Source organism: Ambystoma mexicanum, chromosome 1p, assembly GCF_040938575.1.
Source record: "Ambystoma mexicanum isolate Mex_15411 chromosome 1p, UKY_AmexF1_1, whole genome shotgun sequence".
NCBI classification, from domain to species: Eukaryota; Metazoa; Chordata; class Amphibia; order Caudata; family Ambystomatidae; genus Ambystoma; species Ambystoma mexicanum.
In genome coordinates, this window is record NC_090921.1 from 1000602777 (window position 1) to 1000624241 (window position 21465).

At 44.7% G+C, this 21465-nt stretch overlaps 1 protein-coding gene across 4 annotated transcripts in view; it reads left to right on the forward strand.

The window, feature by feature from the left end:
- VAC14 (VAC14 component of PIKFYVE complex) overlaps nt 1–21465 on the forward strand; it is a 1997670-nt gene that overhangs the window by 485416 nt on the left and 1490789 nt on the right. For all 4 annotated transcript variants that reach the window (XM_069654807.1, XM_069654798.1, XM_069654816.1 and 1 more), the window contains exon 9: nt 1343–1477. In XM_069654807.1, the coding sequence (XP_069510908.1) occupies nt 1343–1477 (135 nt within the window). The remainder of the gene's footprint in view (nt 1–1342; nt 1478–21465) is intronic.

Sequence of the window (21465 nt, forward strand, 5' to 3'; positions counted from 1 at the left end):
GACCCACACCATATAGAAGGCAATCACAACTATAGGTAAGGTGTTGGAAATCCTGAAATGGTGCAAAAGATGCAAATATTGGTGTTGCCTTTACGGAAAAGGGTGAAGCTGAGGAATTCAAAGTTTTCTAGTAAAGAGCTGGGATTGACATACATTTTAAACTCTTCTCATATGTACATTGGCCAAGGTACTGCATGGGAGCCCGGTTTAGGTAGATTGTGTGTGAATACTCTATGCATTAACCTAGGCAAAGGCTCTCAATTAAAAGGAGAGCTTCTTTTTTGTGTCTGAAGCTATGTGGAGCGCTTGATGTAACACCCTTACTGCTTTAGCTGGTCTTTATTGCAGCTTTTACATATTACAATGCTCTAAAATCATCCAATACAATTAATAACATATTATTACTGGTCTTTATTCTTTTTTAACAAAACAATTCTAGAATTTGCTATAGTGCCAAGGACGAGGTATCTCGTCCTTGGGATTACCTCCCCAGTGCCAAGGACGAGATAGCTCGTCCTTGGAACTTAAGGGGTTAATGAAGTAGAAAATGTTAGAAGGCTTTGCATGGTGAAATACCGAAATCACCAAAAAAGGCCTTGGCACTGGGGGGGGGGGGGGGTGGACCCATGGCAGTTAAAAGGTTAAAATTGACATTTTTATATACAAAATAAATAATGGAGTCCACCTAATAACTCGGTGCCTGTGTGCTTGGATTCTGTATTGCTTAGAAATTAAGTGGCTAAAAGGTCACTTGCTTTAGATCTTTTTATTATAACAGAAGCTGTCTGACTGCTACAATTAACCATTTACAAAAGTGCTTTTGCAGGCAATGTTGGGTCTTCTAAAATACATCATAAATGGGACTGTAAATTAGATAAGGAGTAGCTGAGTTGCTGGTATTACTTAATTGCCTTTCAGAATACTGTTTTTGCACGCAGGAATCATTATTTTCCATTATCTTATTATTATTAGTTCAGGTAACACAGAATTTGCCAATGGTCGTGCTACCGACATGTATGTATTTCTCGCAAATGCCAGAAAATAGTGCCCCACAAACTCTTTGCATAGCAACAGACTTTTCCCATACAGGAGGCTAGTGCCACCACATGAGCCAAAACTAAAAGAAATTGCTTTAAATTATGCATGTTCAAAAAACATATCCTTTCGGACATTGAGCCTAGATGGGAGCAATTTGTGATCTAGTCGAGATCTCCTCATATGTGGGTGATCCAACAAAGAGGCTCATTCCTTCTTCACTTTTCTGTATACATAGGCTCTTTTTAGTAGCAAATAACCACATGACTGAATATATAGCACTTTCCCTCTCTGGTTTCTCTTTCAGATGACTTGATCCAGTTGACGGCCATGTCTTGGATGAGAGAATTTATTCAGCTAGCTGGACGGGTAATGCTGCCCTACTCCTCTGGGATCCTGACAGCTGTACTTCCCTGTTTGTCATATGATGATCGCAAAAAGAGTATCCTTTAGTCTGTAACATTATTTTTATTAATGCCAATATGTAGCACATTGGGTGGGATCAGTGTGCTGCTAGAGAGAAACTAGTGCTGCTTGATTTGCCGGGTTGAATCTCTTGTATTTTTTATTGGGTCTTTTACATACCATTCTATAATACTACTGCTCAGATCTGGAACCCTGTTGAACTGTTTAAATTGTTATTTATATATATATATATATATATATATATATATATATATATATATATATAGTGAAATACTTTAAAGGGATGTTATGGTTCATGTGCAGTAATAAAAACCTATGAACCTATGAAAATTCAGTGATAAAACGCGTTGATAATGGGACATTCAAAGTTGGGTCTATAATCTTTCTGAAAACATTTTTGCAGATTTGTCAAATGGCAAAAAAGTTATGAGCCATCTAAAAATGTTGAGACCCCCACCCCCTCTAATTTTGCCCCCTCGTGGCAAAATCTCACCAAACTTTGCAAAACCATTAAAATCTGGGTCAAAAATCTTTTTCCAAGCGTTTGTGCAGATTCGTCAAACAGCACCACATTTATAAGCCTTTCAAATATTTGAGCCTCTAATTTTGGCCCCTCGATATTGCAAATCTTCATGCCGTTTCATTGAGTCATACCAAAGTTATAAGCCACCCAAAAACTGCTTTTCACCGACCCTCTAATGCAGAAATATGCATGGATGTCCCAGAACATCTGAGATGTTTGCGGACAATGGAGAAGAAGAAAAAACAATTTAGCGCATTTTTTTTTTTTTTTTTACCATATCCTATCCCATTCTCATCATGCCTCACCTCCCCACAGATTGTGTCATTTGTTTGACAAGTGCAATGTTGTATTTTTTTATGTTTTTACTGCAATGTCTGCATACTATGAGCGCTGTTCATGAATCCAACGTTGCGTCCGTTTCAAAAGTTTTGACAAATCTCACGTTTTTAATTGACCAATCAGCGGGCGCGTACCATGTCCGCAGACATCACGCTGGACCCTGATTGGTCCAGGTGGGTGTCCGCGGCCCGAATAGGGAAGTGAGTCAGCGGACCGCACCCAAATATCACACATTTTTTTTACCTACTTTTGGCCATTTTAAAAACTACAGGGTGAATTTACAAACGCACGCTTTTGTGACCCGTGAAAATCCGTCCAGCGGTTGGGCTGTAGGTGTGAGCAAAAATATTTTTCCATTGCGTACTGAGGATTTCCACATATTTTGTGACCCTCCATATAACTTTGCCCCTCACTGGACGAAACTGCACCAAATCATTCTAAGGGGGACATATACTTAAAGTTTGGTGAGGATTCGTCCAGCGAGGGTGAAGTTACAAGCCGCCCAAAAAGTGCTCGCCTATGAGTTGAGCAACTTAACCATAACTACAGGGGTGCTAGCGCAGGCCCTGTGATATATTTTATTGTTTCAGTTCGATATAACTATACACATAAAACATCATTAAGTATACAAACTACATTAAAAAAATAAACAGCATATCATAACATTTTGTAACAATTAATCAAAAAACTTAAAATAACATTTCCATCATTAAGCTCAAATAAAAATACTTCACCTATAGCAGCCTTATACACGTTTCATGCAGCGTATAGACTCATGTTCCACTCTTATAAGTTCATGCTCAAAAGCTTGCCAGACGTTCACCAATACAATTGCCCACGTCAAACTGCAACCCGATATGCCATTAAGCCGAATAGATTCATACTGGATCTTCAAGATGCCTGGAATTTCTAAACTAATGCTTATGCAACACTTTGCATGCCATGAGACCATGTCTTAAAGTCTCTGTCACCAAGCAGTCACGGCATAAGCGGCAGTAGCGCTCTACCATCGGTAATCTCAACCAAGAGCCCTTAACTGGTAATTTATTTTGTCTCAACCGCATTAAACTCTATCTCATTGCAGGATGAGGAAATTGAGAGACGTATTTCTGTGGCCTTCTGTATGGGAAATACAGAATGGACACAGCTTTAGTATAACACCTTTTAAATAATGACATTTTCCTGCATTCATTTGCCAGATCATAACCTAGATACAGTAACTGTATACCTTAGTTGTATTACTCCCTGTCACTTAAAATAACCATATTATAAAGCATAGTCTTTTTAAATAGCTCCAAATTGCTTTACGAGCAAATGCACAATCAATAATAAGTGCAGAGTACCTGAATTCCAAAACTAAAGTTTGCTGTTGAATCTTATTTCGCCCAATGGGAGAGGAACCGCTGCAGAGAGCTAACCGTGTGGGAAAGTTTGTTTCATACATGAGCATTTGGGATTTTCTGTCAGACTGTGCAAGGGCTCTGAGTTCAGGTCATGCTTGCCAGGAGGGTGCATTCCTGAGTCAGTTTGAACAGCTGTGACGATGTCTGCATTTTAACCTACAATCAAGTGTGTGTGAAACAATATGTGTCAAGAGCACCCACACATGTGTTTTTTTTCTACTGCCTGCACACCCAAAAGGGGGATTCCTGTCTTTTGTGCCAAGGGTAGTCCAGTAGTCTGAGGCAGAACTGGTAGAAAAGACTCCCTGGGTGGCTGCTCAAGTCAGGAGGAGAGAAGCCCCTTAAAGAGACACTGCATTGTCCATGCTTGGGTGGGTGGTTAAAAGGCCAGGGAGAGGTAAAGACAAACCAAAGTTTTTGGCCGAAATAATAAAATCTGAAAACAAAGAACGAGATCCAGAACACTCTTTGTAACCCCAGGATATATATAAATGTGCCAGAACCTGCAAATTACCTCTGTTCGCAGAACATCAAAAGGTGTATAACAAATTGGTGGACACTCAACTTTAGCCCGAAGGTCCTTACCAGGATTCAGTCTCCAAGGCATTTAGTTTTAAACTCTAGGTTTCAGAAGCTCTTAGATGCTTAGCTTTAACCTAAAACTTTCTTAGATTGTTCCCCTTTCTCGTTAGCAGGAACTGTTCCAAGTAGCTCTTTCCAGCCCATTGGCTCTCTAAAGCACAAAGAATAGTTAGCATAGTAACTCTTCCGCTTCTTACACTCTTCTGCACACACAACTGGCCACAGTAACTCTATTCAGTCTCTTTGCTTTTTTCAGCATAGCTAACAGTTTACAGAGACTGTCTCCAGGCTCTTAGCCGTCTTCTGCGCACAGAACAGTTTGTAGCGATTCTCATTATTCTCTTTTTTCGGCAGCACAAGAAAATACATTAAATGCTTGTACTGGCATTATTAAAGGTTATTGATGGGTCAGAGGTTTTCTCTAATAGCTTTTCATTAGGAGAGCCATAGCCACTGCCTCAGTGAGCAACACAATGCTACTCCACCCACCCTGCTCCCCGTCCCGTGCGTCACACAATCTGTCTCCTTGAGTGTAATAACTTGTTCTTCTGATACCACTCCTTTTATGATCTTATCTATAGACCCATTCCTACCCTTTGTTTAGACCTATGTGGTCTGCTGGCTCTACGTCCGGCCTCCTTTTCCATCACTCCACACATTTTGCCCTCTGTACCATGTCAAGGGAAACTCTCTTGATATAAGTTGTGGCAGCCATTTTGATCTTTCACTTCTGATGCCTTCGACCATTCTTGCAGGATTGTTTGCTATAATGCTGCATCTTCCTACCAATTAGCAGGTCCTTTCACCTCTGTGAGTGTTGCTGCAGATGCCCCTGGAAAACACAGGCCACTGAAGTGATATTTGACTGGAAATTAAGTGGGTATACACTGGTTTGGCATTCATGTTGCACCCTTTTCTTTGACATATCATTATGGCTTATCACTGCCATAGTTTGTACAGTTTAATCTTCCTTAATTAGGGAGAAGTACGGGGAAGGGAGGAAAGGGCAGAGGTTAGAAGGGTGGGAGAAATCCCTTTTGAGGTGATACCAGGCATACCCATTTTAAACATGCTCCCACACCAGAACCTATATTTAACTGTTTTCCAAGAACTTAATTCAAGGTTGGGACATTTAACATAAGGAGGTTAAACTCTCTCCCGAAAAGAATTAGACTTGTATCACTATCATGGAAACAGATGGTGGATGTTGCGTGAATTCAGGATAGGGGAACTGACTAAAAAAGACTATGCTCTAAACATTTCCCAGTGCCATATTTCCCCTTAGTAAAACTGAACAAGTGGTGGGTGGGTATCCTTCTGGTCAGGGGCGTTTCTTTTGTTTTTGAAGTTTGTCTACCTAACAAGGAGGGATGATACCTAATGCTGAAAGAGCTTCCTCTTGGAGTCCAAAGTTACGTTAGCCAGGATGTATTCACCCAATGATTGCAAGCCACTCGCCCTCCCTGCAGCGTACTGCACCACTGCTTGATAGAACACGGCATTGTGATCCTGCTTCATGTTGCATGTCCAAAGTCTGCCTTCTCTACCTCTGACCTCTTAACGCCTTGTAAGCCAGTCTGGTCGTGGTTCTCTCCTACAACCCACCTTCCTACTCCTGGCACATTTGAACATCCACCCCCATTTCCCCATGCTCCTTTTAGGTTGGGCAGCATATCCAAACTGCATCCCCCAGCACTAATCTGCATTAGATGAATGTTCTTGGTGTTTTGATGTGGCAAGATGAGGCAGCATCCTATTAATAGCATATACCTGAATGATCCCCTTGCAGCTTTGAAGTTTTAACTCTCACCCTTACAGAAGCCGAACAGTCAGCCCTCAAAGCAGTTGCCCCATTTTGGTTTGCATCATCAATGCTGAAGTATCTTGGCTCCTCATAATGCAGAAAAATGAGATCTGTTCTGCCAACTACCCAAACCTAATTAATACATTGAGAGAGGACCTTAGGTAATTTCAGTTAATGGCAATGCCCTAATAGGTAGAATACCATCCATCCAAATAAGCATTCACTCCAGGTTTCTTTTTACCATAGTCCGATTCTTCCTGTGATTCTTTGCCAATATTTTGTCAAATCTGAAGACTGGGAGTTGTGGCTTTTATTTGGCCAGATTCATGTCTGAGCATCTTTGGAAAAACAATGTTGCAAACCCTGTTCCCTGGGTGGTATGCCATGCACCAATGTATCCAGGTACTACCAGGTGACCCAATTCAGATATTTGAGGACAGGTTAAACCTGATGTTGGCCAAAACGTGGAAACTTTAGAAGATGAGATCACTAGTAATGTCTTGCGATAGGTTATTTGATTACACAGAAAAGACAAACTGTTGGCAGTATTCTGATTACTAGTGCTTAGAAACACAATGAGATCAGTTTGCTGTTAAACTAAATGTCCTTTCCTGGACCATCCACTCTGTTATGTTGGAACCCTAATCTCACTCTGACAAATAGAAAGTGGGTTTTGAAGCCTGGAGAACAGGAAGCCTCAGCACCAATGTTTCAGGAATCCACAATACAACCCTTCCTAAAAGTTTAAGGAAGTGTTTATAATTTGGAGAGAAGAGCTCTTAAGTTAATTTCAAATCTACCAATGTCTGATGCATATAGGAATGTGGGTGATTGTGATGAGACCCCACACTGCCATTGAGCAGGTCGTTTTCTCTTCTTCATTCTTAAAATGCCTGATTTTAAATCTGTTGAACTCTCCACCAAAGGGAACAATCCCACTTTACCTTACTACCTGCCATGCAAACCCAGGAGAACTGAGCAATATTACCTGGTAGCCCTTTGGGCAATCGGGCCTCTGCTGCGTACAACACAAATAACATTGAGATTAAATGTTGTTGGTGTCTAATTTATGACAGGTTGAAACAGTATGTGGTAGGCAAGTAAACATATCATGGGAGGACTGCATTGGGGTGGGAACATTCCTTCATATTTGGTTGCAATGCCTAGAGTTAGAAAGGTTTTGGTCTAACATAATTTGGGACATCAGGGAGCTACAGGGCCTACTTTTACCTCGTGATCCGGCAGTATGCGTACTAGGCAAATGGGTTACTGGAATCTTCCTATTGCTCATAAATTCAGTGATCTGGTCTCCAATCTGCTCCAAGTGGCTAGACAACTGATAATGAGTTATTGTAACATTACACATGGCCCTGACATCAATGAGTGATATACAGGATTGGGTTATATTGGTCTGTGAAAAGTTGAGTTACACTCTTTGAGGAGCTATGAAACCTTTTTCTGACATATGGGGCCCCTTTCCTGAACATGTGATAGCCGGAAGCAAGGTTTTTATGTGCCTAATGTTTCCAATTGGACCGCCAGATCGTGTTTTCTTTTTTCCTTTATCTTGCCTGTTTAATTGTAAAGAAAAGATCACAAGGAGTGGGGGCTGGGATGAAATGAAGTGGCATGAAAAATGTAAGGGTATGTTAGTGATTTGTTTTTAAAGGTATCACCAAAACAATACAGCATGTTCAACACTTGTCGGATAAACAGTGTATACAAATAAAAACATAATATTTACGGCCAAAGCAGTGGAGATTTTATAATTTTACTTTTGTAAAGCCAGGCTCTCTAAATAAACTGTATAACTACACCTCTAACCAGCTCTCTACTGGCCAATTTACATAAATTAAGTGCGTCTCTAAAGTATCTAGCCCTGTGCTCTTTTAATAATGGAACCAGTCATTGTTTTTGATTGAATGGACACACAAACATAAAATGTATCCATCTCCAGTTAGAACAAGCAAGGCAATCTGCTGTATGCTGTGACATTTAAAACCTGCACCCTCTCACAAAATTAAATAAAAAATATATTAATCAAAGAAATGCAGGCTCCAAGCCAAGCGGGCACCTGCAGCCCTGATGGCTTCAAATGTATACAAGAAGACGGTTTTTAACCTCCGAATTGTTATTGATGCTGTTCCTCTATGAATATGCACTTTTATCCAAATAAAGCTTTTCTTTTCCGTAGGAAAATATCTGTAGTGATGGGAGCTCCTCTTTTCATCAAGGAACATTCATGCCCGGTAAGCAGCAGTCTCGCCCAGTTACCATCAGTGGACTAAATCGGTCAACTCAAGTTCTCAAAATCATCAAACCGGGTTATTGCTTGGCTCTGCCACCAAACCCACCACCTTTCTTTCCAATATTTCAGCAACCCTCTCCAGAATTACTTCTAGAATATCTGGGACTCAGCCATAGAGCTTCAGTTCCAAAGTGGTGTTCTCAGACTCATTCTTGATCTTTCTGGATTAAACCGCTTTCTCACAGTGGAATATTTCCCTATGGTCACCCAGGCTCTGGTTTTGAAGGTGTTGCAGCTGGTTCACTGGATCTGCTCTTTGGGATGCCAGGATGCATATTTGCACATTTTAATCCTGTAGGAGTGCAGACTATTTCTGCACTTTGCGATAGGTGGGGCCCATTATCAGTTGAAGTGCCTGTCTTTTGGAAAGAGTGCAGCTCCAACAGTCTTCATGGAAGTCCTATCAGCGGTAACAGTGCACATACGCCTGAAGTGTGTTCATCTTTACCCTTACCTCAGTGATTTGCTGAGTTGGGGATCATCTTCCAACCAGATCCTTGATAGTCTGCAGAAAGTGTGAAACATCCTAGTGAAGTTGGGAAGTTATTGAACATACTGAAGTCTGTTCTGTGCACTACTCAGAAGACTCAGGTAATTGAAGCAGCCTTCAACTTTGATCAAGGAACATTTTTCTCCACTGGACAGGGTGATTATCTGTATTTTTCAAACCATGGATGATTGTTGTCAGGGATTTCACATCCTTTCTCTCGCCAGGCAGAGGATGAGGCTGTTGCATCTAACACACAACTGTGATCTGTGTACACCTAGTAAAAAACACTTTGCCCTTCCCTTGTTGTTCCAAGTCCTCCAGTGGTATTCACAAGAACAAAATCCCCTGAAAGAGGCATCTTTTTAGCCAGCTCTTCAACAGTCCTCTGTTAAAACAGATCTTCTGAATTTGTATGGGGAGCACATCCTGGATCTTCCGACACACAGCATTTGGAAGCCCTAAGGTACCATCACATCATGGAGTGGAAGGCACTCTTTCTAGCACTGAATTTCTGTGTTCCTCGGCTTCAGAACAAGGTCGTCTCGGGAACACCACTGCTATGTTCTCTTTGAAAAAGTAAGGTGGAACTTGGTCCCTTCCATCTGCATCCTAGAAATAGAGTTGAAATTGGACACTTCAGGATCAACCTGCTCTTCTACAGTATATTTAGTGGGGTCATGACAATGGCACTAAAGACTCTCTAAGCAGATACTGTGGATCGTTCCCCTCTCCTTTCCTCCTTGGCTTCAAGGAGACTGTACTTAACTGGGTATCTACCCATATGTCTGACCGTGCCATCTCTAACTCGAGGGTCTCAAGCACTTCCTCCCCAACTCTACTCCCAATGGGCGTTCCTCAAGGATCAGTTCTTGGCCCAAATTTCTCCACCCTATATACCACCTCCATCAGCAAACTGATTTACTACTTCGGCTTTAACCATCATCCCTTTGCTAATCATACTGCTATTTTTTCTCCAACCCCTATTTTGCCCCTGCAATCTCTGAACACATGACCAACTTCTTAACTGCTATCCACCACTGAATGGCTCTACGCTGTCTCAAGCTGAACTCCACAAAGAACAAAGTTATCTTTCTCATTGCCTCCAGTCCCAATCTCATTCTCCCAACTCTTCCCTCTGCCACCCCTCTCCTCCGGACCGTCTCACCCTTCACCCATGATTTGCATCCTTGGGGATTGTCTAACATCAGCCTGAAACTCTTCCAATCCATCACGGCTGCTGCCAGACTGTGCCTCCTAAACGATTAATCTGCACATGCACCAGTCAAGTAAACACTTCTTTACTCTTGTGCTCTGGAAACCGGACTACTGTGGGAGCCCACCTCTTGAACTGCCACTCTAATCTTTAGCTTTCCACAACACAGTCCTCATCTTTGTGACACACAACCTTTTCAACCTTCCTAGATCATCCTCTACCTTGTCACCAGGCTGGATGGCACTCCATGCAAAATGGTGCTCTTTAGATGCCTTCTACGAGTCTATAAACCCGTTGGTGGTCTTTCCCCCACTATCCCGCTGACCGTATGTCACTGTTCTCTGTCAAACTCTCTGCTCCTCGTCTCTTCACAACGTATCAGATCGCCACTCCCCATGTGCCCCCTCTTGTTTTGGCTCCTTTCCCTATCTTGACCTACTACAATGGAATGCTCTTCCCCTGGCCATCAAAGACATCTCTTCAGTTGAACTCTTCAAAACGAGGCTCAAATTCCACCTGCTAGCAATGGAAGGAGCCTACCAAACCGTTTGACCCTCCTATACTAAGTAACCACCTGACCCACCTCACCTACATTCAGGATCACTATGAAATATGTAAGTACTGTCTCAGGCTGTCAATGTTAAACAAATAGGATGTCCTCCCGTCACTTCCCCTGGTATATGTTCCCACTTTTCACCTCCTAGGATACATTACTCAATCATTGTTCTTAGGTAAAGGCACGTTACCCTAGGAAAGGCTCCTTTCTCCGTTTTTCCTTACTTTGTAACTTATTTCTGTTTGAAACGACAACCTGTTTGTCAATAAATACAAACATGCACTCCACCCTCTACACGAAAGGGGCTCTCCAGCACCCAGTTTCACGCAAGATGTTCCAGCTCTGAAGCTTTCTGCAAATACATTGGGGTGTCTGCCAGAATGCATCATGTCTAAATGCATGTCCTATCGCCCCTTAGCCATAACTCTGTAGAAGATGCTTTTCTTTTAAATTGATTGAACAAGGTCCTTAATGCTATTTCTTTAACTCCTCTGGTTCTGAGCACTCTTTGGACATTCAGGCCATCTGTCATCTCCTTCCTAATTCTGGTGGTCTCACCCTGGTTCTCCAGATTTTTTTTTACAATTTCCTCCACCTCTCATCGAACTCCTTCAGTTGCCAGATCTTGCATTCTCCACCTTTTTGTTATCACAGAACTTGGCGGCTTGGTACTTAAAAGTTAAACAAAGCACTTTGAACATTTCAGATGAGAAGCTGACCAGTATGACTCCTGCAACTAAATAGTCCTCTCGAGCAGTACCGAAGCATGTGGCTTGACTTTTATTTGGCTCTTAAAAATATGATTTTGCCTCTTCTGGCAACCTTGGAAGATGTGATGTCTTCCATCACCTATTTAGTTGGCTCAGGGTTTCTTGTCGATTTCTGTAAACTTTACCTTTCAGCTGTTGATGCATACCTGAACTCTTTAGAGGATTTGTTTTCCTTGAACAATTAGGCAATGAAATGTATTGATATCTATCGCAAAATGCCTTTTCATCCAGTACAGGAAGAGTCTTCTTCCATCATTACCATCAATCACATCAGCCTTACAATATCGCTGCAGAATCAAAAGGGCAGAGACCGAAAGATGGGCTTGTCAGTAGGAGGAGGTAGCGTCCAAAACAAGCCTGAATCTATTGACCTGTGTGAGGGCCAGAGGAAGTGGAAGAAGGACACTCACAAAGCTGAGTGAGTGATACAGAACAGTTGCTGAATTCTAAGACTGAAGCAGTGAGCGATGGTAGAGAGGGAGTATCCTGTTTGACAAATCTGCTGAATTCATCCCTTCTCTCAAGGAGGCCACACACTGTGAGGCTAGCGAGGAAGGAATAGTCCTCAAAACCCTCCCTAAGGGTTTGGGCAAACAGAACCTCTCCAGGAATAACTCTCGTTTGTGGGACACATTTTCTCAGTCCAAGCAAGACTTCCTGGACCAGACCACTGTCACGCGGTATGAGTGCAGAAAGAACTATTGTTATTGCAGACTTACCACCATCACACAGTACCACTTCTTTTTGTTTTTCCCAAGACAATGGTGATTTTCGTTTGGGAGAGGCTGTTGACGAAGAACACACACCTTTATACTGTGACAGACAATTTAAACCCAAATAGAACTGTGAACTGAGAGCCATCCCCTACGCAGGGAGGAGACTGAGTCCCACGCAACGACGCACCTCTGCGGAAGAGTCTTTGTGGATTGGCGGAGCCACGCCCACCCGCAGAGCCGGTGGTGATGCAAACAAAAGGCTAGCCAAACGCTGGAAGGTTGGCATCCTATTCGACCAAGCAGTTAAGGTCAAAGGGAGAGGGGTAGATGAGGAAGTCCTTGTTTCCTCTGGTGGCATGACCACATGGGCAAAGCATTAGGCCAGGGGCCTGGCAACCGATGCAGAGTCCAGATCGCCAGGGAAGATACTAATCCCCAATCTCCATATGCTACGGACGTCTGCGGTCAAGTGACACAGTTTGAGAGATGCAAACCTTCCCACAGAGTATCATCGAGAGGAACGGATATTGTGTAACAAGGTTGAGAGAACCTACAAGGGCACAGGAGCCTGAGAAGCCAAACAAGCTAACACCCGATATGTGGCTGGGATAGGAGATTACAAAAACTTTGAATTGAGAGAATCTCCAAGGCTCTTCGAGCCTACTGTCAAGAGATGCTGTACGAGGGAAGGAACGGATAATTTGAACTTGGAATCAGAGAACCTACGAGGCCATGGGAGCCTGAGAATCCTGAGCGAACAAACATTTGATAAGTGGCTGGAGAAGAAAAGTATGAATATGATGAAGTGAGAGTAAGAGAGAAATACTCTTGGTATCCAAGTTGGGGAAGCCAACTAACTTATATGTGAAGGGGCAGGAAGATGGAGAAACACTCTATATCAAGTTGGTGAATCCAAGTAACTTATGAGAATTGAAGATAACGAAAGATACAAGTATGTCGAACAGGGGAAGATTCCTGTATGAATCACATGAATTGAAGAAAAGGTTTGAACATCCAAGTTGGAGAAGCCATCTAACGTATGACAAACCAAGGTATGGAAAGGGCCAAGAATCCTGTACAAAGCAGAGTGAATTGAAGAAGAATTTGCATTCAAGCCAGGGAAGCCGGTAAGGTTACAAGAAGCTGAATAACCTTAATGAATAAGTATTGTATCCATAGCTAATACCAAATCAGAAACAAGTCTTCCAGTGAGCCACAAGACTTTGGGGTGTCCGAGAGACAGAGTCTTGTTCACACAAAACTTGTTTTGTTAAACCAATGTCTGAAGACAAGACCAGAGTTGTTTTAGAACTATTATCTTGAATTTTTAAATAGACTTGCAGCATTGGATCAGGCAGAAGTCCAACCCCGAGACCATGCCCCAGTTTCCACCTTTCTGTTTTGTTTCTGAAGTGATGGGGCCAATTAGGAGCTAGGATTTGGACCAAGGACTTTTTGTTTTGATAGGGACCCTTAGTTTTTGTTTAATAGGTAGGGAACTTTCCTCTTGGAAATGGGGCAAAGTTGGTGGTTTCCTTTTAGTTTAAATAAAACATTCTTAAGCATTTCACAAAGTCATCCAACAACTCCTTCTGGTATGTGTCACCTGCTAAATGGACAAAACAGCTGTCTCTTAGTTGAGCGAAGAGAGGCCAACTGTAACAGGGATGGAGTGAGAGGGAGAATGGAGGAGAGGGATCTACAGCAAACTTGAGGGAAAATGCAGAGTTCTTCAATGGGGAGCAAGCATTATGAGTATAGCAACGAAGAGGGATTAGCAATTCTGGTCAAGAGGGGCACAGTCGAAGAGTGACCCCAGGTGCCAAGGACCAAACCCCCCCACCCCCCGAAAAGCCATACTGAGGCCATTCCAGTGTTTAACTGAATGGAGAAGTGTTGCATTCTGGGATTCAAAATCCTCATTGCCAATATCACTCAAAGGGGTGTTGTCTGGATAAAGGACTGTAGTGTAATCAATACACTGTAGCTTGTTGACCAGGAGTGGCCGGATCAAGGATTTCAGGATGCACTAGGCTTATTATTAGCCTTTCGAAGTCTGAGATCGGCGTGATGTCTGTCAGGATCTCGCTGCGGTCACGGCATGTCCTTGATCCGGGCACTCCTGGTCAACCAGCTACAGTGTATTGATTACACTACAGTCCTTTATCCAGATACGAGGGACTCTTAAGCACAGCTACACCACAGAACTCCCAGTTGACGTTAACTTCCACGGACAGAACCACTCTACACGTCTCTCTAGATGAAGGCCACCATAATAACATGCTCAAATCAAGCCCCCTGTGGCCGAAACACAACAGTGTCGATGATCTGTGACACAACTGTATAACCCCTTTTGTATATAGTGTTGTGTACACTGTTTGTTAGATATACCTGGACTGAGTAGCAGCCTCGGCTAGCACTTTCTCAAGTTATGTTTCACCCAACCATTGTATCCACTTGTGCATTTTGTTAGGGAACTTTACCTCAATACTCCAGAGGTTGGTACACAGTTGTACCCCCCATTTTTAACCAAACCTGTCCGTGTCACTTTGATGCTTATCGAAAGTAATGTAAATATCTAAAAATTGTTTTGAGATTAAAATAAATGCGTCCAAAACTGTATGATGATCTCACATCCTGATTCTTTTTGATATTCATATGGATACATCCATACATAACCTGCCAACTCGCCCAGCAATAAATAAGCAGTGGAAACTACGCATAAAGATAGTGTTGTGACCTGTGATACCCCAGGCGAACTTTCGGATGCTGAGATCAGAAGGTCTGGAAGACACGTCTGACCAGCGCTTGACTAAAGACAGAAAATCGCCAAGAAGACTGCCGAGGGTGAATGACCAATTTCCTAGACTGGCGGACAAAACGTCAATGCCTGTAAGGTGGCATTTTGGCAAGACGTCAGGTAAAAACAGGAGCTCAGCACCAATTATATTTGGCTCCCCGCAGGTTCCATCTAAAAACATTGTGCCACCTGAACTTGCCCCGATGAAAGACAGTGATGCCCCGATCAGCCAAAGGTATAAGTGAGAGTGGTAATAACTCATTACTGGACAAATCTCTGTTAGAGGTACCAATGTCTGAACGGGAAGCAGAGGAGCGGACAATGAGGCCAATCTCCCCTAGGAGAACAGAGGAGGTGAGGGAAGAAAGTGAGGAAAGTCTGTGTGACTCTGCCAAATAATTAAAGGAAGACAGGTCCCGTTTGTCTCGGAATAAGACCAATCAAGCGTCTACATGGAAGTGTTACGCTCACCTGGCTCCCACAGGGGCGTCGGTTGGACCCGGACAGCTGCGGTCTCCACCCACGTGATGCGTAATGCAGCGATGACTGACTGGATCTGCCCTCCTAATCTTGTCTGCTTAACCCGTAGAAATATTCTCCTGCAAGTGGAGAGATGGATTTAGCCACTTGTGGATTCAAGTGATGGCACCCCCACAGTCCTCCCCAACTAATCACCTCCGAAACGCCCTCACAGCAATCTCACCTTATATACTTGAAAGATGAGCTCTCCATCCTGCGTGGATTTGCAGGGGCGCGTCGATTCCAGTTACTTCACTGGTTTGAAGGCTTGGGAGAGCTATGGATAACCCAATGCTCAGTTTTTCGCAAACAACTGAAACAGAAGTTCTAAGTTCCGGAGAGTATTGACTCTGAGGTTCCTGGTGAGGACCAGTAAGTATTAAGTTCATAGAGTTCAATATGTCCGATGTTCACTCTTGTTCCCCCTTCCTTTCTTGTCTTGCAGCTGGCTCGTGAAAAGATGCTCTTGTGGCAGCTGGTGGCGCTCAGGTAAGAGTCTGTATTACCCTGCGCCGTCCGGTAAATGTTGCATGTGGAAAACGTGTTGTTTTGTCTCTCTTTACAGATGCGGCACGTGAAAATATGGAGAGTCACAAAAGGATGCCTCCGGTGGTAAGTCAGGTAAGTCTATGGTGATAAGAATTAGATTTGTTGGTTCCCTCGGCTCACCTTGTGGTTTTCTTTTGTCTCCTAGGTGCCGAAGTTCGGCGAAGAAATTATGGAGGCAGCGCCGACCCGAAGGATGCTGTGAAGACTGGCGAGTATGGCGCGGCGCTGCAGCTGGAGGTGCGGCGCGTGCAGAAATGATGTTCTTTACAGGTCCGGAGACGAGATGGATCCAGAATCAGGTATGGAATAGAAATAAGTTTGTTTTCTAACCTTGTCCCTTTCTTTCCTCTTTGTTTTAGGAGCTCCGGATTCGAGGCAGGAGTGGCAGAAGACTGGATGCAGGCTGCAGGCACGTTGAGCGTTACGCTGCTATATGCAGAATAACGCGAAGAGTGTTGCTGGTCGGGCGTGGTTTAAATAGCCTCAAAAGTAGTCCCAGGTAAGAAGTCCCTAGAACTACACCTGAGTAAAAAATAGTCCCTGTAGAAAAATAGTCCCTTTCAGGCTTCATGTTGGATTGGAGTCATTTGCAGCATGGTCTGCCTGAGGTAAGTAATGACTATGAGCCTGGCGCCTAAGGCGCCAAGACTGAACCCAGATAGCCCCTAGCCGAGGCTGCTGAGGTTTTACTAAATGTCTAGATGCCTGCTCCCGGGGCTGATGGGCTTGGTCCGGATGCCTGGGGGTAGGCATCATGACAGGAAGCCCCGTTTACTCCTTATTACGCCTCCTCTAAACAGAGATTTGAGTGAAATTTCACAAACAATGGATAAGGAAACCCCTCATAAAAAAGACTTGCTAGCAATAATGTCGACTGTCACCATTGCCCTGGCCCCTTTCAGCAAGCTTTACGTAGCACTGAATGAAACTTTAAAAGACCATACCATGATGGTGGCCTTAATGCACACCAAGCTGTCATTTTTGGAAGGCTATGTGATGGCAAAGGCAAATGAAAGCCAATCTGATGGTGGGGGACAGAGCTGATGTGTCTGCTGTGAGCTCTTGAGCTTCGGGCCTTTTTCTGTTACAAGTACCCCTCCCCTCTGTGCCACAATGGAGAAGAAGGGTAGACAAGCTTCCCTTGAACCCGAAGACTCACTAGCTTTTATGGCATCCAGTATAAAGATCCCTGGAATCACATTTCTGCTCCGTGCCGTGACCCGCATGGCCAAGATGGTGCTGTGCCGCGGGGATGCTAGAAGTGAATCGCTTCCCCTGACTTCATCGGAGGGACAAGCCAAGCGCACAGACCGTGGCAGAACCAGTGGGGACCCCTGTGGGGGCTAATGCCTCGGTAGGAGCAGTGGCTGCTTCCCCGCAGCAGGAACTAACTGAGCGGTGCACTGGGGAGGAGATAACTGGCTTATAGGGAGCGGGCACGCGAGTCGGGAAAGAGGAATCAGTCCGACCCGACCATTGTGGAGGCCCTGGCATACCTGGGGGACTGGAGACTTGCCCAGTCCCTCCCACCCCCTGCCCATCAGCAAGCGCTTGCAGTGCGGCCCGGTACGGCTGAAGTGCGGATACTGGGTTCCTCCCCGGATCAATCATCGCGGTGAGTGGCATGCCGTGAACGCTCAACAGAGGCGGGCCGGAGACCTCAATGAGGTGTAGAGAAGGGAACTGCTGCAGGAAGGTGTTGTAACCCAAGCCCTGCGGGGGCAAAGTTGAGTGACTGAATCTCTCAACCCAGAGGCCCTGGAGGTGAAATTTACTTGAGCTCCATATTTCATTGTTTTGGGCTTTTTGTCTTCCCCACGAAGTGGCACCATATGCAGGCAGCACCACCCTCGGACCGGTAGACCTGGCACCTGCCAAATGAGCTGAGGGCTTTAAGTTCAGCGGTTTGCAGGCATGCTGTGATTGACATAACTTCATGGTAGGATTTAGGAGCAAGGGTCACTGGGACACCTTGACTGAAACCCTCTGTGAACATCACAGAGCAGACAGAGGTTGCAGTACCACCATCTGAAAGGCTGGATGGGAACTCAGCAGTGTCGCCAGAAAGATCCACGAGGAGACGGGGTCAAGAAGTAGCCCTTTATGATCCTCAAGCCTCAGCTACATAGAGACCCCGTAAGGGGGTCTTAGCTAGTAGGAAGCTTGACATACTGAGGGCGATAACGGGATACGAGTGCAGCGTGGCCTTGTCACTTTGTCCAGCAAGAGATGCCGTCTGGTGGAGGCAAATCAAGTGCGGCAACCTTGGGAAACAGCCTTTGCTGTCAGCTCAAGAAGGGCCCACAAGAAATAACAGGTCAATGCTCAGATTCACGCACCAGCCTCACCGATGCTGCTGGGGGGGGGGGGGGCTTTTACACCAGCCATGAAAAATGACATTAAAGCACTGTTGGTGGAGCTGAAATACAGAGGTGAATTGATAAGCTTGTAGAAACGGTTAAGGACTTACAAGCACGTGCCTCCGGGGCTGAATCGCGACTGGTGGAGCTGGAAGTTTTGGTAGCGGAACAGGCCCATGAGCAAGCAGTGATGTCGGAGTGGATGGACACCCTAGAACAGCGATTCAAGGTGGTGGCAGTCGGGCAGGATGATGCAGAGAATCGCTCAAGTAAATAATATCAGGATACAAGGCATTCCTAAGCAGGTCCAAGATCTAGACCTGCCTGCCTATGTTGAAGCCCTGCTTTGCCCAGAATAAATCTTCCGGAGGGCGAAGAGTTGGTCCTGGACCAGACACACAGGCTATACACTGTGTTTCAGATCAAAAACACCCTGTGTACGGACGTGCTCTTCGGCCAGAAGGAACAGGTGATGAGAGAAGATCGGAAGCAAGAGTCGATCCACTTTAGAGATTCAGATCTGAAGTTGTTTCAGGTCTTTTCGCAGGCCACATTGTTTAGAGGTGAAAAACTGAATGTGGTGATGGCCTGGTTGTGTGAGATACACATCCCCTATAGGTGGGGATTACCATGTAAGCTACACTTTGAGGCAAAGGAAGCAAAATATGTGGTAACGAAGGAAGAAGAGGCAGCAGCTCCGATGGAGGAGGTCACGAAGATCACATAGACTCATCCCAGACTCAGGGGAGGAAGAGACCCCTGCTTTGTGGACCCCTTGGCAAAGGCAAAAATAGACCAAACAGGCGTGCCAGGACAGCGAGCCATGACTTGGATATCTGATACACCGGATCAGGGTTCTGTTACAGTCTGCTCTTTGGTGGGGAGTGTGGTGCGGGGAGTGGGATGACAATTCTGTGCAGTTTGGAGGGAATATCCAAAGTTATGTTGCATGAGTTTAGATCTTGTGTAAGATGACGTAAGGTGTGAGAAGAAGCTATTGAGGTTGTTGAGTAGGGAGTCCTGGGGAGCGGCTGAGAGATAGGGAGGTGAATTTTGGTGCGGTGAGACGGGTGGGTGCTCCCCAGGAGAATGGGAAATGCCTGCATGTGGGAGCATCCTGTAATCTGGTTTTGAAAGACCCTTAGAAGGTTGTTCTGTGTTGGTTTGGAAGTTGTTAGGTTGATCAGTTCAAGTTTGATACACACTAGTGCTCAAGTGGAAAAGGAATGGAAGGGGTGGGCTAACGGGCTCGGCCCACCGCTGGTCCCAGGGGTCTCAGTGGTTGAGTTAGCTTGGGCCAACTCAATAAGGCGACACTGACACTGCGGGTGGGTACAGAATGTTTGGGGCCTTGAATCACAAAACAATCTTGGGACGTCTGGGAATTCTGGGTTGGCGATTTTTACAAGAGACCGACTTCCCCAAGACTAGAAGAGACTTAAATGCAAGGGGTTTCCCACAAGAGTAATTCAGTAGCGCAGGGTTTAAAAGGAAGGGAGTGACCATTCTGTTGAGAAGAGGTGTTCCATTTAAAGTGAGAGCAGTTAAAATAGACTCTGAGGGGAGATACCTAGCAATAGAGGGCTTGTTAGAGGGATTCCCTTTGATGGTATTGGGATTGTTTGGCCCGAACGATAACCAGGATCAATTTGTCAGGGATCTGGTGCTGATTATTCTGGGGTTTAAAGAGGGGGCGCTGATTAGAGGTGGGGACTTCAACTTTGTGATCAACCCGCTAATGGATAAGACTTCTCCAGCTTCCCAAGCAGATCTCTGAAATGTTTGGGCAATCACAAGCATGTTATGGGAACTGGATCTGATTGAAGCGTGGCGTTTTCACCATGAGGAAGAGCGGGACTTCACGTTCATCTCGCCAGTACACAAATCTTTCTCTAGAATAGATACGATTATGACCTCCAAATCCCTCGTAAATTATACAGAGGCTGTGGAAATAGTCCACGTAGCACACTGACCACGTTCCAGTAACATTCACCCTACAGGAACCTATTGTATCCCACCTCATAGTGTGCCACATGGCAGTTAAACAATGCAGACCTGAGAGATCCGGTGGTAAAAGTGGGAAATGGGTGAGACGATCGAAAAGAATGACACTGGGGAGCTTGAAAGGGGCCTTGTCGGATGTGGGTAAAGCAGTGGATTGGGGGAACTTTTAAGGAAAATGCCAGCCCTGACCGAGCTAAGGCCCTTGTTAGAGAAACGCTGGAGATTGAGCTTAGGGACAGGGAAAAGGAACATAAGCGGAGGAACACGATTAGATTTCGTAGATCTATTAGGGTTGCGCGAGCAAAGATAGAGGCCCTCCCGGCGAATTCAGCAGCTATTTCCCTACTGCATATCAAGCAATATTACTACACCAGAGGGGACAAGGCAAACAAATACCTAGTGGCCAAATTGAGACTAGCAGAAACACGCAACAGAATACGAGCCCTGCAGAACCAGAAAGGGATTCTTTGCTGGGAGGAAAGGGACAAAGTCTAGATAATTGAATCATATTACTCTGAAATCCTGGGATGGGGTGGTTCTAGGCTACTAGGTACTCTCTTGAGTAAACTCTGACTTCCCAAATTGTCAGAGGCAGACAAGTTTGCACTGGAGAGCCGGATTACTGCCTTGGAAGTCGATGCTGTTATCAAAACCCTGTCCAGTAATAAAGCCCCGGGCCCTGATGGGTACCCTAATGTTTTCTACAAATGCTTTCAAGCTCAATTAATTCCTCAGATAGTGAAGCTATTTAACTCCTTTGGTACATGTGGGTGGGTGTCGGGCACAATGGGGGAATCCTGGACGTCACTTATTTTGAAACCGGGGAAAAGACCAGACTGGGTGCACGTCCTATAGGCCTATCGCATTACTTAACTGCAATGTGAAGATCTATACAAATACTCTGGCCACTAGACAAGCAGAGATTCTGCCAAAGTTAATTAACGAGGACCAGACAGGTTTTATAAAAAGGCGGTCAGCCTTTGACAATGTCAGACAGGCACTGAATCTGATTGACTTGGGAGCTTGTACTAAGCAGAACGTGTGGTGCTCTCCCTAGACGTGAATAAG